The sequence below is a fragment of the Anguilla rostrata genome, chromosome 7 (genome assembly GCF_018555375.3).
Source record: "Anguilla rostrata isolate EN2019 chromosome 7, ASM1855537v3, whole genome shotgun sequence".
Taxonomy (NCBI): domain Eukaryota; kingdom Metazoa; phylum Chordata; class Actinopteri; order Anguilliformes; family Anguillidae; genus Anguilla; species Anguilla rostrata.
Genome location: NC_057939.1, coordinates 34,655,960 through 34,675,999, shown reverse-complemented (window position 1 = coordinate 34,675,999; position 20,040 = coordinate 34,655,960). Strand labels below are relative to the sequence as shown.

At 39.8% G+C, this 20,040-nt stretch overlaps 1 protein-coding gene across 9 annotated transcripts in view; it reads right to left on the bottom strand.

Annotated features, from left to right (window-relative positions):
* Window positions 1–20,040, bottom strand: part of LOC135259585 (E3 ubiquitin-protein transferase MAEA) — a 65,459-nt gene that overhangs the window by 9,862 nt on the left and 35,557 nt on the right. For all 9 annotated transcript variants that reach the window (XR_010331332.1, XM_064344117.1, XM_064344118.1 and 6 more), the window contains 5 exons: window positions 19,208–19,411; window positions 5,948–6,070; window positions 4,993–5,069; window positions 2,637–2,745; window positions 1,004–1,137 (listed from right to left, as the gene is read on the bottom strand). Coding sequence is in view for 8 of the 9 variants with exons in the window: in XM_064344117.1 (XP_064200187.1) it covers window positions 1,004–1,137; window positions 2,637–2,745; window positions 4,993–5,069; window positions 5,948–6,070; window positions 19,208–19,411 (647 nt within the window). In the remaining variant the exon portion in view is untranslated. The remainder of the gene's footprint in view (window positions 1–1,003; window positions 1,138–2,636; window positions 2,746–4,992; window positions 5,070–5,947; window positions 6,071–19,207; window positions 19,412–20,040) is intronic.

Below are 20,040 nucleotides of genomic sequence, written 5' to 3'. Positions count from 1 at the left end.
CCTGGCGAAATTGTAGCCGGTTAAGTGCAGATGGTATGTCATAATGCACTGTGTACGTTCGGTGAACACAGAGTAGATGTGGTGCAAAGGCAATTGTTGAGAAGTAATAGACAATTATTAATGTGGAAAAACGCACGTTTAAGAAACTTGCTTGAGGCGGGGCTTGAACCTGTGTCTTCATGATCCGTAGACTGTGACATTTACCACTAAGCCACGAACGGACGAGCTGTTGAAACTAGGAAATTTCATGGGTGACAATAGAAGAGCTCCCATTGAATCCATATGGCTTTGCAATATTGTAGCCCGTTAAGTGAAGGCGTAGATGGTACGTCATAGTGCAGTGTATACGTTCGGTGAACGCCGGGTAGATGTGGTGCAAAAGAAATAATTGAGAAGTAATAGACAATTATTAGTGAGGAAAAAAGCAGGTGAAATAAACTTGTTCCAGGCAGGGCTTGAACCTGGGAGCCTATGATCTGTAGACAGTGACATTGACCACTCAGCCAGGAACGGACTAGTGGTTGTGACTGGAAATGTTTTAGAGTAAAAAGATATGGGTATTTTGCGTGTGTATGCAAGATTTTGATTGGGTCGTGTCAGTAAAATGTCCAATGGGGACACATTTTGTTTGTGGGATCGGTGGCGGAGACTGAGGAGGACGAAGAAGAACGACGTAAAATCCCCTTAGTTTGGGGCTTTATTGTGTGGACATGTGAAGTTGTTTATGAATTTTGACTTGGGGTGAGAATGTACAGAATTGAATGTTTTTAAGGGCTGAGTATGTGGCTGTTGTGGTTATTTCTTTGGGGAACCCTGAAAAGTGCCAAACTCTTGGTGCTGTATAGGTATGGGGCATGCCGCCCCGCCAAGGCGTAACTTGGCGGGATGGCATACCTGCCATCCCAATCAATTTGAAATGAAAGTGTTGTTAACAGAGTGCTGGAAAGCTGAATAAAACTCGGTCACGATAAAAGAGAACAGGGTTCTGAAAGAGGAAGGATACGGAGTCTTGATGGCAGACAAACCAGCCTGGAGTGTAATTGTGAACACAGAGTTGTTTCCCAGCTGGTGGAGTCTGTAGTTATCGTAGCGGAATTGCTGGATCAACATTTTCCAGCGAGCTGGATCTAGGAGATCCTGAAAAGACAGGAGAGTGTCACATATTGAGCCAGTCAATCGAGGGATGAGCATATACAATTAATTAAAAATTCAAAAAAATTCTGGGTTAATGACTCACTACATTCACAACATGCAGAAGAATAATTTCATGCTCAAGGTCAATGTAGTCAAAAGAAATCCCATCACCCCGCAGTTGTGTGTGAGTGGCATTACATGCGAGTGTCAAGAGCATGTGCCAGGGTTGCGGTCAATTCCAGTTCAATTCACTCTCCCTTTAAATGCCACTATTTCAATATCTTGCCGTTATCAATTATCTAAATTTGGTTTAAATGCAATTCCTTTAAGCTCTAACTCAAATTACACAATTCCAATTCAATATGCTCCCATGAACAATTCTTTAAATTCAATCCCCTGTCTAGGGGTGGGACATTTTATCATTATCTCGAAACAATGACAAAATGCTTTGTCCTTGCGATTACAAGTATTCTTTCATTTCTCTAATACAGTTTCTCTTCCTTTAATGCTAGTGATAACAGTTGTGTCAAATATGACAAGACAGATGGTCGTGCTGCAGGCACAGACTATTGCTGGCTTGCCTGAGCTAACATTAGCTAAGAGGGGGAATTACACTTATTCTAACACCGTTCTCCTCTGAAGGCCTTTGCACCATCTAGAATTCCCACCTACTTAGCTAAGAAAATGAGAACAACCTGTAGATTTCCCAATATGAATGACTTGTAATCTCAGTAAATCAGATGCTTTTGTTAAACTGTATTCACCCAGGGCCGATAAAATTAACCGATAGCCCCCTGAGCTTTGATGTATCAGTTTGGTAGACCCAGGTGTCTGGATTACCACTTTCACCAGCCCAGTGAGAGTTGCTTTGTGGACTCAGTGGAAAGAAAAAGTGAGCCAAACTGGGACATAGTATATAGCTCAATGCCAATTACACACCTTACATTCGGCACTGTCCTTGATACTAAACAATTAGACTTGTTTTGCCATTTTCTTCACTTTTTGAAATACAATTTCATGGTTTTTAAAATTGAAAACTATTTAAGGCTTAATTTGAGCAAATTTAAATATTGTTATTAATTGCCCATTAATCACAGCAAACTCTGTGGTTAACTAGTTAATTTTTAATCATGTGACAGCCCTAAAAATGATTTCATCTAGTTAAACTACTTTTACAAATGCTATACAATGCAAGGTGCTGAAAAAAAATAGCATCTGTTCCCAGGCCATTTTATTTCTACAAATTATATATTACTGTGTGCATCCCAAGGAATGAATGGAAAAAGAAAATGCAGTCGCTATTGTACTGCAGTTCAAATTCATGATCAGTTCTCCACTTCATAAGACATCAACTGGAACTGTCTCTTGAATTGCAATTTATACTGGATTCATTCCAAACCATGGCCTATGTGCAAATATCTGTGGTGTTACTCTGTTTGGAGAGGTGCGTAATGTGTCACCTTATATGGCTGTGTGCTTGCAATGTGTGTACGCAGTATTACCTTATATGGGGAGATGTGTGTATCAGAGGGGAATGCCAGCATGCCCATCACCTGCCGCACCTCATCCAGCTGCCCACCCTCTGCTTGACTGAAGTGCTTTCGTGCATGTCTGAGTCACACAGAGAGAGTGTGTGAGAGAGAGATAAAGAGCGAGCGAGAGAGGTAGGGTAAGAGAAAGGACAGGAGAGAGGAAATGACACTGCGGGTGAACAATACACCAGAATGAAGGTGCCCTGAGATATTGCAGAGTGAACATGTCTTCTGTGACCAGCTCGAAATAAGTGTCCTTCCACAGGGCAACCTGGCCCTGCCTGTTACTGTCCAGTCCTGGAAGGCTACCTGAGGAAGGGTATTTGAGACAGGACTTCTTTTATTATGGTTAAATAACTGTTGTTAATACTGTACTCGTTTTTTAATGAATAGTTGTTATATAGTTGTATTAGTGTTGGTATCATTATTACTGTTGGTATTAATATGATTCTGATAGTTTGTTAAAACTTTTTTTATGGCAGGTGGCTTCTGACTGGATGAGTATTTCGTAAACATCAGTGTGATGTTGCAGTAAAAAACCTGTAGAAAGTGGATGATCCCTTTAAGTGTCAGCCAAGTAACAGAGAAACTACAGTAGCTCTTTCTTTAAACATAGTGAAAATGCGGGAAAAAGTTGACTTTCCCATTAAGCAGTCATTTTCACTGATTTCATTTTGTCCAGAGTGCACATTTAAGCTTGATACCAAACACTGACATGGCTTAAGCCGCGTTTCCACCGCAGGAACTTTCCCCAGGAATTAGGAACCTTTTGAGGAGCTCAGTGCGTTTCCACCGCAGGAACTAGGGTCTAAATTAAGTTCCGACTATTTTACCCCCAAAAAAGTCCCTGCTCGGGGGGTAGTACTTTCCAAAAGTACTGGAACTTTTGGGGTGGGGCGCAAGTGCTGAAAATTTCTGATTGGTCGACTACTCGCAGTATTTTATTTCAACCACCATTTTTAAAAATCTGCAGCCGCAAACCGATTTATTTTCATAACTTGAATTCAAACTTGTTATGCGGCGCAGTAGCCTACTTTTGGTGATAGCCTGGCAACGTCTTGGAACAGATGAGAAGTTAAGATTGAGGATTATAACGTGTGCTCTTCTGTTCTTTTCTTGCTTTAGTATTCATTTTATAAAATGTTAAGCATTCGTGCTGGGACAGCATATTACGTACCAAAACATTCAAACGGTTTAATTCGGTTGCTGAATATTTTCTTCCGGATTTTCTTTGTTAGTCCGTTATAATTGACTCAAAACGTTTGACACAGTTATGTATGCGGTAGTTCTGCGTAATTAACATTGGGGATACAGTAAAAGCAAACTAGAAATCACCTTCCGCACTTTTTGTCAGGGTAAAATAACAGTTTAATTCTAGTAATCGCCCCTTTTGCTTTTTCAGACTGCAGTAATTTCACTCAGCGATTCTTCAATTCCACAAAAAGACCAGGAAGACTAGACATGGACTCTATTTATGGTGCATGGTTCGCATCTGGAGGGCTGCTCCGCTAGCAGTAACTTTCAAGGAAAACAAACGGTGGCTGTACCACTGCAATATTAATTTAAATTTTCACGCAAGTCCATTCTATTTATTCTTGTCATTTTGTGATTAGCCTATATTGGAAATGACGATAAGAGTCAAATTAATCAATTCAACAGCAAATTGTTTACGACGTGTGCATGTTTTCTGCTGTTGTTACCACTTATTTGTAGAATGTGAATGCATTCTGTCGTCTCGGATGTCAAGACATGAAAGTGAATGTTCGCATAAAAACATAATGAATGTGTTTGAGAGGATATATAAAACAGTTACCATCTGTATATTGGCCTGTTATATCCTGTTTGTTGCATAACAATGGTCCAAGTTGAACTACCAACGAGATTTTTGCTTGACAGCGGTCAAATAATATGCCCAAACGGCCGTGGAAGAATATTTCAATTTTAGGTCATTAAGTCGATAAAAATCAATAAATACTTAAGTAACCATATATAGTCATTGTTGGTAACCCGTTGTATAAGTGGAATAAACCCCTGCAGCTGTCCCGGTTATTGGAAAATAATGTACTTCGGTGGTAGTATGGGGTTACAGAAGAAATCATAGGACAGATGGACCGACGACGACGTCGCTTTTACATACGTCAGTGGACTAATTTGCCTAATCTTCGCAGGTCTTTAGACCGCGGTGGAAACGCAGACAACAATGGGCTGAAGGAACCTTTTAGTTCCTTGAAAAGTAGTTCCTGTGATTAAAAGTTCCGGGTACTTTGGGTGGAAACGCGGCTTTAGTCTATGAGCGCTGGATATGTGTGAGAAGTTTGCCTCATACCTGACAGCATCCATGCGCTTGTTCTGTCGAATTAGCTCAATGAACTCCTGGATCCGCAGGCTGAACTCCAGGCAGCTCTGAAATGAGAACCATATATGCAACTATGTGTGCTGCAGGACCCTTTTATTAATCTTACATTTTTCGTAATTAGCTGGGATTTGAATTTTGATTAGGTGCTTTTCCCAAGAGTAGAAGAGATTCCCAGCCTTGGATTAAAATTCATGGGCCTGGTGTGTGGTGTTTAACCACTGCATGGCTATCTTGACTTAGTTTGACATGGTTTAACCACTGCAGGGGCGACATAGCTCAGGAGGTAAGACCGATTGTCTGGCAGTCGGAGGGTTGCCGGTTCAAACCCCACCCTGGGCATGTCGAAGTGTCATTGAGCAAGACACCTAACCCCTAACTGCTCTGGCGAATGAGAGGCATCAATTGTAAAGCGCATTGGATAAAAGCGCTATATAAATGCAGTCCATTTACCATTTACCATTTGACTTGCACTACCCACTTTCATTTTCTGACTACCAGTACACATTGTATGACTCCCCTGAAATTTAGTCAGATTGGAATACTGAAGAATAAATATGCAGGATACAGCTTGATTTAACACGTGGGGTGCTTATACTGTTGAACAAATACACAGCATTCAAACACCTCTTCAGGAGTCCAGTTACTGATATGTTGAATTCATAAGATACTGCCGAAAAAAATATTTTATACACAAAAAATATAGGAATATTATTTTTGTGCCATGCCTTGCTTGTGTTCCTGCCCCCTTTTTTTGGAAAAAGTACACAAAATCAGCTATATAATATATTCTTTATGTTCAAAAACAGCTAATCACAATCAATCAATAATCTTGCAGTGCTGTTTATTCAGGGGGAGATTCGGGTGCAAACTTTGGACAGTGCTCAGAGACAGCGTGCTTCTGAAAGAGAAAGGGCTTTCACAGTACCTTCATCTTACGGAGGCGGGATTTGTTGTCATGGCACCAGGCCAGGCAGGTGGCCGTTTCCTGTCGCTCCAGTGACTCCTCAACCTCCTTCGCGGTTAGGAACATCTCAATGTTGACCAGGTCCTGGAAAGCAGGGCGCAGGTATAGGTTACATGTATGTCATTGCACAGTGGTCAAGGCTGCAGTGGGGCACAACAGGGCACAGATCTTTCAGTATCCTGAAACTTTATAACTCCTACAGCCAGCACAATGTTGCAAAACTTGCTATTTTCCCCCCTCCAAATTAAAAGTGACCAACTGTTTTTGTAGGTGTATTCCATTGCTCCAATGTCCAGGAATGGCATTACTATCTGTCCTTGTTTCCCCATTACCCTAGTTCTCCAGTGTATGATGAGCACTTTGTCCTACTTACCATGGATCAGCACTGATTGAGGCTTTTTGGGGAGATGTTTTTCTTATTTGGATCTTATGTGGTTACAAAGAAATGTTCCCTTACTATTTAAAACCATTGAACTACACTGTGGAGCATGGAGGTACACCAAGGTGTATACCAGACTTCTAAAGGTTAAAATTCTGGAAGCTGAATTTTTTTCTATACAGCTTTAGCAAGCAAACCTTGTGTTTAATTTTCAAACATTTAAAAGCTTTGTGTTGCATCTTTATTCACATTTTAAATCTTTTGTAGAGTGGAATGAAAAGGAATGAAGAGATAAATTTGACGGTAATAGGAAAAGCAGACGAGTGTAATTCCACTGCTGCGGGTTTGGCAGTCTCCAAACACACTCTTTCAAAAAAAGACATAGCAAGCATTTCCCAACCCGAAATTAGAGCAATTTTCACATTAACATCAAATTATCAGAATCAGCCACACGATAAGAGACACTGAGAAACAAAGTCCATTTTACAATGTGACATTAATGTTGTTATCATCACACTTGTCAGTTCAAAATCTTTAGGCGCATGAAACTTAAATTGAAGAAAACAGCCCTTTTTAATGGCTGTGATGTTTTCAAGTATCTGAAAAGTATGAAAACACTAACATGACCACTGATATATTTTCATTAAAGATAATTAGGCACAAATCAAAAAATTTAATTAACATCAGTAGCTATGAGGAGAGTCAAAAATTGAGTTGGTAGAAATCAGTGGTCAAAGCAGTGCACAATTAATGTTTTGTATCGGGAAGGCAGTATCTGAAATGTGAGGGGAAAACGTAGCAGAAATAACTTAAGTAGATAATACAGTGAACTGCAATGTAAAAATAAATAATACAGGCCTATCTGAAACACCAGCTGTGGCCAGGCAATGTATGATGTAGGACTGTCAATGCTCCACAAAAATACCCTTTGAGTAGTCTTTCTTTAAAAATGTAACCATTTGAACGTATTTGAAAATATTATATTAAATTAATTAAATTAATTAAATGCCAAACCATTCACCAGGATGTTTAACAGGAATGTTATACATGACAGTCTCTTAGTGCTCAACAGAGAGCATGTGTTTGGAAAAGAGAGAGAGAAAAAAGCTGCAATGTATGACTATTAAGTTGCAGGTGCCTGAGCCCCATGTTGTGTGATATTAAAGCTCCATTTTGCTAAAATTGACGACCAAATTACTACAAACCACTATCCTTCTGTTGAATCTTTCCCTGATCTGAACAGTATCCAAACACTTCCAGCCATGCTGCTGCAGCTTCAGTGTTGGTTGGCAAATTTGTAAAAAAAAAGATACAGCGGAAGAAATTTATCCTAGCAATGAAATTAGGTAAGAACGGCGAGGGATGTGTTCAGTAAGCCAAAAAGTTTGAAAGCACTCAAAGTAAAATAACCACAGTTGGTTTAGAGATTTGTATGGTAATTTTTTTTATTAAAATGAAATAAATCTTGTAATTTAAATTATGTTTGGATTGTGAAATCTGTTCTGGTAGCTCTAGTGTGAGGTAGCTGTGCACTGCCTTTTTCCCCAGTACATTTTGATCTTATGAAAAACACGTTTTCAACGTACAAAAATACCAAGTTACTCACACATACAAGACATTCACTGTCTATAACTCATTCATTCAAACTGGCAAAATCTAGGCCTGCCATTAAAAGTACTGATATCAAAATGACGGCAAGTTACTGTACCACAAACAATATAGGCTTGCCTCACTGAAATCAAATAAGCTGTATTCCAAAGCAATGCTCTCTAATGTTTTCTAAATTGTTTCAAGTCACTTGTCCCTGTGTGTATAAGCATATATTACATGAACAGGCCAAACATGTGTGGCTGGGTTTGTAAGAGTCAAGATTGATTGAATAGGCCTCAATATATCCAATTTGTATCTGTATGTATATATTTAGCTGCCCAGCCTTTCTGTTGCATGAACAATTTTATGATTCTTGGTATAAATGTTTGTTCGTAAATGTGAATGTTACATGCTGTGGGGGAAATGTCCCCATGGGGATAATGAAGTATTCTATGAATGTATGTACAATATTTGTTTTACATGCAGTATTTATTGTAAGTTGCAAATATACAAGAACTTGTACATTTAGTAAAATGAACTTGACAACCATGTATAAACATATGTTTTCTGGAGGAATATGCTTTTCGTAGGTATTCACCAGCAGTGTTGTAAATTCATTTAAATGTCTTGCATGCGGCAATTTGAGGTATTTGACACTTTGATGTGATACAAAGTTTGAATGACATTGTAAGATAGCACGATTTAAAAACACAGAGCCAAGTGACTTGAAAAAATTTAGAAAACATTGGGTAGCATTGCTTTGGAATACAGCTTCTTTAATTTCGGTGAGGCAAGACAGCCTATATTGTTTGTAGTACAGTAACTTGGTATCATTTTGATATCAATACTTTTAATGATAGGCCTAGATTTTGCCAGTTTGAATGAATGAGTTATAGACAGTGCTTTGTATGTATGAGTAACTTGGCATTTTTGTATGTTGAAAACATGTTTTTTAATGAGATATCATTTCTTTTTGCAAAGTTTTTGTTATATGAGAAAGTGAAACAGTAATGCATATAAATGTAGACTATGAGAAGTATGCATACACATACTAACATGCAAACACCCATACAGCGTAGGCGGTGCCGGATTTAGACTGGTTTGATTGGGAGGCAGAGCGAGATTTTGGGGGGGCCAGGATTGAGGACATGATCCGTGATGAACATCGGAGCGGACCTGGGTGTAAACATGCGAAGTAACCCTTTAAGAAACGTTTGTGGATTATGGCGTGCATCGTTTAGCACTTTCACTTTGCTATATACAGTCAGGTCCATAAATATTTGGACATTGACAAAGTTACTGTTATTTTAGCGGTCTACCACAGCACATTGGAGTTGAAATTAAATAATGAATATGAGCTCAAAGTGCAGACCTTCAGCTTTAATTTGAAGGTATTTACATCCAAATCAGGTGAACGGTGTAGGAATTACAGCACTTTTTATATGTGGTCCCCCCCTCCCCTTTTTTAAGGGACCAAAGGTAATTGGACAATTGGCTGCTCAGCTGTTCAATGGCCAGGTGTGTGTTATTCCCTCATTATTTCATTTACGAGCAAGCAGATAAAAGGTCTAGAATTGATTTCAAGTGTGGCATTTGCATTTGGAATCTGTTGCTGTTAACTCTCAATATGAAGTCCAAAGAGATGTCACTGTCGGTGAAGCAAGCCATCATCAGGCTGAAAAAAAAAACAAAAAACCAATCAGAGAGATAGCAAAAACATTAGGTGTGGCAAAATCAACTATTTGGTACATTCTTAAAAAGAAAGAATGCACTGGTGAGCTCAGGAACACCAAAAGGCCCGGAAGACCACAGAAAACAACTATGGTGGATGACAGACGAATACTGTACCTGGTGAAGAAAAAACCCTTCACAACAGTTGGCCAGATCAAGAACACCCTCCAAGAGGTAGGCGTATCTGTGCCAAAGTCAACAATCAAGAGAAGACTTCACCAGAGTAAATACAGAGGGTTTACCACAAGATGTAAACCATTGTAAACCAAAAAAAACATCTAAAAAAGCCTGTACAGTTCTGCAACAACATCCTATGGACAGATGAGACAAATGTCAACTTGTACCAGAATGATGGGAAGAGAAGAGTATGGAGAAGGGAAGGAACTGCCCATTATCCAAAGCATACCACCTCATCTGTGAAGCATGATGGAGGTAGTGTTATGGCGTGGGCATGTATGGCTGCCACTGGAACTGGTTCCCTTGTATTTACTGATGATGTGACTGCTGACAAAAGCAACAGGATGAATTCTAAAGTGTATAGGGCTATATTATCTGCCCAGATTCAGCCAAATGCTTCAAAACTCATTGGACAGGGCTTCACAGTGCAGATGGACAATGACCCGAAGCATACTGCGAAAGCAACCCAAGACGTTTTTAAGGCAAAGAAGTGGAATGTTCTGCAATGGCCAAGTCAATCACCTGACCTGAATCCAATTGAGCATGCATTTCACTTACTGAGGCAAAACTGAAGGCAAAACTCCCCAAGAACATGCAGGAACAGAAGACAGCTGCAGTAGAGGCCTGGTAGACCATCACCAGGGAAGAAACCCAGCGTCTGGTGATGTGTATGGGTTCAAGACTTCAGGCAGTCATTGACTGAAATGGATTTGCAACCAAGTATTAAAAATTACAATTTAATTTATGATTATGTTAGTTTGTCCAATTACTTTTGAGCCCCTAGAATGGGGGGGGGGGGGGTATGTATAAAAATGGTTGTAATTCCTACATTGTTCATACAATACTTTTGACAAAACCCTTAACCCCTTAGCGCACATGCCAAATCTGGCCAATCCTTGGCTTTACAACTCCAGATGTGAACTCCACAGAGACTCGAAAAATGGCTTAAACGAAGCAAGACATTTGTACCATTTACAAAACTAACATAGATTAGTTTATATTCATAATTTTGGAAGAAATAAAGTGCCACAAATGCAATTGTCTAGTCAAAAAATCAAAAATGAATTTGCACTTTTTTAGTTTGCAATGAAATACTGAGAGATTGCATATAGGCCTATACAGCAGGTTAAACTATACATGTCCTGGATCAAAAACTTCTTGACCACAAGTTCATAAAATCTAAGGGTGGATATGTATAACTACTATAGATTTAGCAAAAACTAAGCAGTGTAGCCAGCATCTCCAAATCTATCCAAAATGTCTAAAGCCGCGTTTCCACCAAAAGTACCTGGAACGTTTAGTCCCAGGAACTACTTTTCAAGGAACTAGCTTACCAATACGGAACTTTAGTCAGAATCTTACGGAACTAAGGTCCTTCAGCCCATGGTTGTCTGCGTTTCCACCGCGGTCTAAAGTCCCGCGAAGATTAGGCAAATTAGCCCAATGACGTATGAAAAAGCGACGTTGTCGTTCGTCCATCTGTCCTATGATTTCTTCTGTAACCCCATACTACCACCGAAGTAGCCTACATTATTTTCTAATAACCGGGACAGCCCGGAGGGGTTTATTCCACTTATATACAACGGGCTACCAACAATGAGTGTATATGGTTACTTTTGTATTTATTGATTTTTATCGATTTAATCACCTGGAATTTAAATATTCTTCTGCAGCCGTTTGGGCATATTTTACCGTTGTCAAGCAAAAATGTCGTTGGTAGTTGAACTTGGACCGTTGTTATGCAACAAATAGTAACAGGCCAATAGTCAGATTGTAACTGTTTTATATATCCTCTCAAACACATTCATTATGTTTTTATGCGAACATCCGCTTTCATGTCTTGACATCCGAAGCGACAGAATGCATTCGCATTTCCAATATAACTGGCAACAACAGCAGAAAAAATGCACACGTTGTAAACAATTTGCTGTTTGATTACTTTCTCATCGTCAATTCCATATAGGCAAATCGCAAATTGACAAGAATAGAACGAAAACTCGGACTTGCGTGAAAATTTAAATTAGTAGTGGTACAGCCACCGTTTGCTTTCCTTCGAAGTTACTGCTAGCCGAGCAGCGAAGTGTGCCCTCCAGATGCGAACCATGCACCATAAATTAGAACATAGTCTTCCTGGTCTTTTTGTGGAATTGAAGAATGGCAGAGTAAAATTATGGCAGTCTGAAAAAGCAAAAGGGACGATTACTAGAATTAACCTGTTATTTTACCCTGACAAAAAGTGCGGAAGGTGATTTCCAGTTTGCTTTTACTGTATCACCAATGTAAATTACGCAGAACTACCGCATACCTCACATAACTGTATCAAACATTTTGAGTCAATTACAACGGGCTAACAAAGAAAATCCTGAAGAAAATATTCAGCAACCGAATTAAACCGTTTGAATGTTTTGGTACGTAATATGCTGTCCCAGCACGAATGCTTAACATTTTATAAAACAAATACTAAAGCAAGAAAAGAACAGAAGAGCACACATTATAATTCCAAGACGTTGGCAGGCTATAACCAAAAGTAGGCTACTGCGCCGCATAACATACAAGTTTGATTTCAAGTTATTATGAAAATAAATCGGTTTGCGATAGCCTATAAAAGGGGCGACATAGCTCAAGAGGTAAGAGCGGTTGTCTGGCAGTCGGAGGGTTACCGGTTCGATCCCCCACCCTGGGTATGTCAAAGTGTCCCTGAGCAAGACACCTAACCCCTAATTGCTCTGGTGAATGCAAGGCATCAATTGTAAAGCGCTTTGGATAAAAGCGCTGTATAAATACAGTCCATTTACCATTAAAAAAAATAAAAAAATAAAAAAAATTTAAATGGCGGTTGAAAAAAAACAATCAGAAATTTTCAGCGCTTGCGCCCCACCCCAAAAGTTCTGGTACTTTTGAAAAGTACTACCCCCCGAGCAGGGACTTTTTAAAGTCCCCGGAACTTAATTTAGACCCTAGTTCCTGCGGTTGAAACGCACTGAGTTCCTCAAAAGGTTCCTAGTTCCGGGGTAAAGTTCCTGCGGTGGAAACGCGGCTTAAAATTATGCATTGCTGTAAATCAAAAAACATATTCACGTATTTCACTACAAATCAACTGTTTTGACTCAAGAAACTCACTGCGTCATTTTCAAGTGGGAATTACAAGCTTTCAGTCAGTACAGTGGTCTAAAATATCTAGGGGTCCAGAAAAATATCCAAAATCTCTCCAAAAATGTCCATTATAAAGCATATAAATGAGCCCCTTATGAAGGTTTAAGATGAAACATTGCTATCAGATTAAAAAATAATGCACAAATACTGCCACACAATGCACTACAGTACTTAATGTGCAATAATGAACTCTTGTATGTATTTCTATACTCTGTACTCTCGTATGTTTTCTTGTATGGGGATGGGACGACATGAAAACACTTTTCAACCGTCCACCACGTTTTGGCAATGTTCCAACTCTCACGTCATCACTGTTGCATGCATCACAAAAACTATTACACTACTAACTAACGCTTACATTACAGTGTGAAATATCCACATTATACACTCAACAACGCTGTAAACAACACATGTGGTATTACGCACAGCTATTTTGGAAGGTACCCAGGCGTAACAAATGCGCGTATATTTCACAAACGGATTGTCCAAGGCAATATATGACCACTCAGTCTCAAAAGGAACATCTCTACGCGTAAACCAATGGTAAGGTTGTATATTTATTCAATACTTAGTCCTAGATATTGACTGTAGAATGACATGGTATCATTTTTTAAAACTTTTTCTCGTTTATTTCGTTATTCAGTGAGCAGCATTTTCATTGCTGTATTGGCATATCTTAGGGCTATTGCCGCGTTTATCTTGTTGCTACGACGGAATACGATTTTTGAGTGGTGAAAGAATATCTTTATGAACGCCCAGACAGACAATATTGTCCATTATGTCATGGGTGGGGGGTGTAGTTGCAGATGAGACTGCAGGGAAAGGGTGCGTGTTAAATGAACGACCAGAGCTATAATGGTGGTGCTGCGAAACTCCATATTCGGCATAGTTGTAGTGTATCGTCTACGAATGAAACTAAAACAAAGCCTTTCTGTTTTTAACTCCGGTTGCAGTAGCACTGAATGTCTGAGTTCAGCAATCTCAGCACGCCAGCGTGCCGACCACTAGGGGCTTTGCGCTAAGAGGTTAAATTAAAGCTGAAAGTCTACACTTAAATCACATCTTGATTGTTTCATTTCAAATCCATTGTGGTGGAGTGCAGATCCAAAATGATGAAAATTGTGTCACTGTCCAAATACTTATGGACCTGAATGTATGTAAAACAATACTGTTAGGTTCCCAGTTTTACTTTATATATATATATATATATATATAGTGTATTGTGTTTCCTTTTCTTGCCATTACTGTATCTGTAGTTTGCATGCCTCTGTGTCTAGCACTCCTGTAGTGTGTCTCAGTATAACATCTCTAGTGTCTACGGCAAGGATTTCACATCATCGTCCTGCATTTGACTCCATGGAGAAGGGCAAAATAATCCTAACAATAGCTGTGACAAAGGGTGCGTTGGTGTATAAAAGAGTATAAAAGAGGCTTGTGTCATCAGAAAAGCAACAAAAATGTCCCCAGTGTATGTACTCACTGATCTGACAGCCATCCAACGAGCCTTCATTGACAAAATTATCAGCAAGCTTGTATTTGAATTTGAGCTCCCTAGTTCGCAACTTGTGTACCCTTCTGACCTTACGTGAGAATTGGAAGTAGCAGAACAGGAACACTTGACAGTGGAGAATAGCAGCATACTTATATGTCCCAGCAATCTTTGCATATTAGAAAATATTAGATATTAGAAATTAGGACAAATGAGATTGAGTAGTTGAAACAATATGTTTTTAGCAAAATGGACATGTAGGTGAAGTCTGACATGATCACAGAATGTAAAGAAAATAAAGTGACCATGAGTGAGATGAGTTTCCTTACTGAATGGTATATAAAACAAACTGTATTAATAATTACCCGTTTAAATAGTTGTTGAAGTAACGTGTGAAATTGCTTAGGAAAACTTGCATAAATGTACTTTTCTCATGTTTAGTACTAGTAGTTATAATTATGAATGAGTCATGTTTTTAAATGTAATGTTTTAATGGGGTGTTGCAGACAGTTCATACATAGTAATTGTTTGTATCTGGATAGATAGAGAACAGGGCGAGGTAACATGAATGTAGAAACGTGGAGTTTGCTCATAAGAATGGTTTCAACAGTAGTCAAGTGAAGAAATATAGTTAGTAGAAACGCCACAGTGGTCAGCTGGTGTAACTTTTTAAGAAAATCAATACCTTCATGAAATGCATATGCCTGGCCGTGAGTGACTTTTGGTAAACATATGCATTGAAGATTCTGATATTTTGATAAGTGCAAAAGCAATAGTTCAAAAACAATAGACAATTATTAGTTAGCCAATATAAGTGTAAGAAAATGTTAGTTTAAGATATGAAAAGATCTGGCTGAGGGCGAGGTGGGATTTGATCGTCTGACCTGGCGCTTCCCAGTAAATGACATTGGCAGTGCACCACCATCAAGTAGCTGTCCAAAGGCGTGAATTTTCAGTTGTATTCATATGGCATGGCAATTTTGTAGGCGGTTAACTGAACATGTAGACGGTATGTCATAATGCAACAGACATGTGACTCAAGTCATTTGGTCCAAGTCTCAAGCAAGTCCCAAGTCATTTTTTCTTGGGCAAGTCAAGTCAAGTCACAGGTTATGTCGAGTCAAGTCGAGTCCTTAGATAAGGCAAGTCAAGTCCCAAGTCAAGTCACTTTTTTTCCCCCAAGATACTGCAGTCTCACCTGCAGTATCCGGTCTTTAGCCCCAATCTGTAGCTAACGTTAACTAATGTAACGTTAATGTTACGGAACTCGGCTCACGTTAGCTAGCTACGGAGTTGTGAGCAGGGGTTAAATTGGGATTTGGGAGGTGGGTGGACCCTGAGATCCGGTGGGAGGTGGGTGAAAAAAGGTACAAACTAATGAATGTCTCAGCTCAAAATAGGTGTATCTTTAATGTATTGTGCACATAATTGTAATTAAGGAAAACAATGTTTTAAAAAGAATGTATACTATTGATGCAAGCTTTTACATAAAATATTTCAAGTTTATTGAGTGTCATTAATGCTGAGAATTTTTTACCCACAAAAATAATCGGTCATCCTCCTCTTTTGTCCTCCCTTTCTTCCTCCTTTATCCATATTTCTTAAACTGTCGAATTGAAACAAAATAAAACCAGTGGCGACTGGTGAGCTGAAAATTGGTGATGCGCAAAACTTTCCTTTAAACTAATTATTGATCTCAAACTGTTTTAATTAATTTTCAGTGATTAACAAGCATGCAAACGATCTGACTAAGCAATTGGAAAGGGACACACAGCTTCTTCGCATTGTGTTAGGGAGAGTAAATGATAAATGCGATTTAGAAAAATCCGTTTTAATCACTAAGAAGTGGTGGAATCTTCCTCTGATTTTCCTTGAGTATCAATGCAATTCATCCACAAAATAGGCTACTCAATAGCAATACTATCATATATAGCTAGCTCTCCCCAAACAGACAGATTTAGCGAGTAGCCTAGGCCTTATAGCCTACATTTATTTTCATTTGCAGTACAAAATTGTGCTCATTTTTAATCAACATTTGTGGATAAATGCACTTCTTCTCCGCACTCGAATTCATGGCAAATATCTGCAATGCGTAGATTGTAAACAAAATTGAAGTGCAGGTTTTGTTTTTGCTGGTTATTCTGAAAGCTAACACGGTAGATGACAGACTGGTGTATCTTGTTTGTTAAGTGCAGACTACTTGGTGATTAAAACAGATTTTTAACGGATAAACTGAATTCATGATTTAATCCCCCTAACACGGTATGAAGACGCTGTGTGTTAGGCTACTTGCCATTTGATCAGTCCGATCGTTGGCACACTTGATAATACAGGAAAAATTACTAATGAAAACAGGTTGAGATCAATAATTAGTTTAAAGGAAAGTTTTGCGCCCCACCAATTTTCAGCTCACCAGTCGCCGCTGAATAAAACTGTCGGTCAAAATTATTTATTTACCAAAGGTGGGTGGACGCCGTCCACCTGCGCCCACCCCCAATTTAACCCCTGGTTGTGAGAGAACAAATTGTATCATATCAGGCTAACGTTAGCTAGCTACGGAGTTGTGAGAGAACAGATTGTATCTGGCTAACATTAGTTAACATTAGCCCTCACACAGACACATACCAATCCGAATGAGTCTTCAAATGACGAACAAAGTTTGATGTTGTAGTCTGTCAGAAATCTTTGATGAGCAGGGTTTGCATTCAGCAGTTCGCCTTTTTCCTTCACGTGAAATTTTTGAGTCCGGAAGTGATGACTCTTGGCACAGTCGCGGCTGCCATGTTGATCTGATCTGATCTTACTGTAAGCGTAACCAGAAATGGTCTAGAGCGGGAGGGTGTAACGAGTGCTTCTCGTTGAAAAAAACGTCAGGTAGCGAGGAGCTTGACTGACAGGGGGGGTAGTCATCCAGTCATGACAATGCCATTCCCAGTGTGCGCTCGCATACCGGGTAACGTTACACTGACAATTGTAATGTGAACATTGACAACGGTGAACATTTTAATATTTTATATTTAATATATTATTTTTAATTAAAACATAAAATTAACACAAACAAGTCATTTGAGTCATCATGTCTCAAGTCAAGTCACGAGTCTTTAACTTCCAAGTCCAAGTCGAGTCTCAAGTCATTTATTTTCTGTCAAGTCAAGTTGCAATTCATCAAAACAGTGACTCGAGTCGACTCGAGTCCAAGTCACAATGACTCGAGACCACATCTCTGTAATGCAATCTATACGTTCGGTGCACGCCGGGTAATAGACAATTATTAGTGAGCAAATAAGCACGTAAGAAATCTGCTTCAGGTGGGATTTGACCCTGTGACTCAATGTTCCATAGACCGCAACATTACCACTGAGCCACGAACTGACTGGCTCAAGAGACTGGCAATTTTTTTGGGGAAAAATATATAAGTCCATGTGGAGGGGTGGTGTGGTTAGGGAGCCATCTTCAGACGGAGAGGGAGCGGTTTAGCTGGCCCTGCAACCCCAGGTGTGTGCGATTACAATTAATTGCTAATTGTTTATATGCTCTGCCTGCAGTGAGAACAGAGCGCTGGAATGAGAGACGCAGGCGGGAACAACGCAGTGTGTAAATTCCCCTTCCTTATCGTGTGTTTTGGTTTGGTTTGTTTTGTTTGTGTACGTACGGACGTAAACCAGCGCAATAAAACCTGTGTGCGTCCGAGAACGGAGGATTGTGTGGTTTGTGGGGAGAAGGACTGCAAAATGTGTTACAGTCCATTTTGTGTGTGTATGTAACATTTTGATTGGCTGGTGTAGGAGAAGGATTGGCTGGTGTATGTAAAATGACCAATGGGGAGACATATTCTTTGTGGGCTAGGAGCATTCCTGGCAGGAAAAGAACGGAGAAAACGCAAAATCCTCTTAGTTTGGGGCTTTATTGTGTGGACATGTGAAGTTGTTTATGGATTCTGTATGTTGAAATGGGGTCAGAATGTACAGAAATGAATGTTTTTAAGGGCTGAGAGTCTGTTGCGGTTATTTCTGTGGGGAACCCTGAAAAGTGCCAAACTCTCGGTGCTGTATAGGTATGGGGCATTCCCCGCCAAGGCGTAACTTGGCTGGATGGCATACTTGCCATCCCAGTCTTAACAAAAACCTATGTACGTTGTGAATGTACAAAAAGCTGGCTGTGCACTAATTACTCAATTACAACTATAGGCTACACTCTAAGCCAAATCCAACATCAAGCCGATTTCATACTTGGAGTAGCTTTTCAGAAGAGTTTGAAGAACAATCGCCACAATATCTGTGAAAAGGCACATCATGCCTAAAATTCTACCAATGATGATACAAAATTGTCATATTGCCTAAAACGCTATTAAATATAATGAATGAAACATTAACCTTCATTTGTTTATGCTTTGGGCTAGTCTTCCTGGGGCTAGCAAGATCCACTGACAAACTGCAGCTATGTGTAATAAAGCAGAATAAGGTCTATTATGCGGTACAGTTTGTGACCCTGAGCAGTCCAATGCTTGCCCTAGGAAAGTAATACCAGGTGTCCATCAAGATACAGGGCTGATTCACAATTCAGTCTCTTGACCACAGCATGAAAGTGTAGCATTATGGAAACTTTGTGGTTTTATGTGCTTATGCCGAAATCAAATTGCTGAGGGCTTCGGAAGCAAACCCCAGGGCCTGCACAGTTTATGGTTGTGCACACGCACGTGTACCTCGATGCCACTTTGCCGGGCCAGTTTAACAGCGGTGTTGTAATAACCACAGCGTAGCAGGTGCTCCACCATCATGCGATCCATTCGTTTCCGCTTCCACACACTGGCAGCCGCTGGCTGGTCACTGCTGTGCTCCTTCAGGTGCTCGATGCGCCGCTTGCACAGCTTGGCGCTCTCATCCTCTGCCTGGATTGACTCAGCAGCCTGAAGCCCAACGGCACAAAGAGGAACAGATAATGTTAAAGTACCGTTCGACAGTGGAAAAAAAAGCTGGCACGTTATTTAATCTTCCAATTATAATTTGCAGCATGCGCTTGGAAGAGACTGGCCCAACTGGTGAACGTTTATACAGACTACGTAAAGATACAAATGAAGCACCAATGGGTGCCATGGGTGCTTAGATTGTGCAACTATCCTCTGCAACCAACTTAATTTATTACTCAATTACTAAACTTAACACATAGCTACACTGGATGCCACAGTGGTATATTTATTTGTGTAAATGCACCCATCCAAATTAACAGCAAAATGCATAATTTGTATTGCCATTATACAAAAATATAGGGGCGACATAGCTCAGGAGGTAAGACCGATTGTCTGGCAGTCGGAGGGTTGCCGGTTCAAACCCCGCCCTGGGCATGTCGAAGTGTCCTTGAGCAAGACACCTAACCCCTAACTGCTCTGGCAAATGAGAGGCATCAATTGTAAAGCGCTTTGGATAAAAGCGCTATATAAATGCAGTCCATTTACCATTTACCATTTACAAACCACGTAGCGGAGACACCTGAGCTGTAGACAGGCTATGCGTGCGCACCATACATATGACATAATCC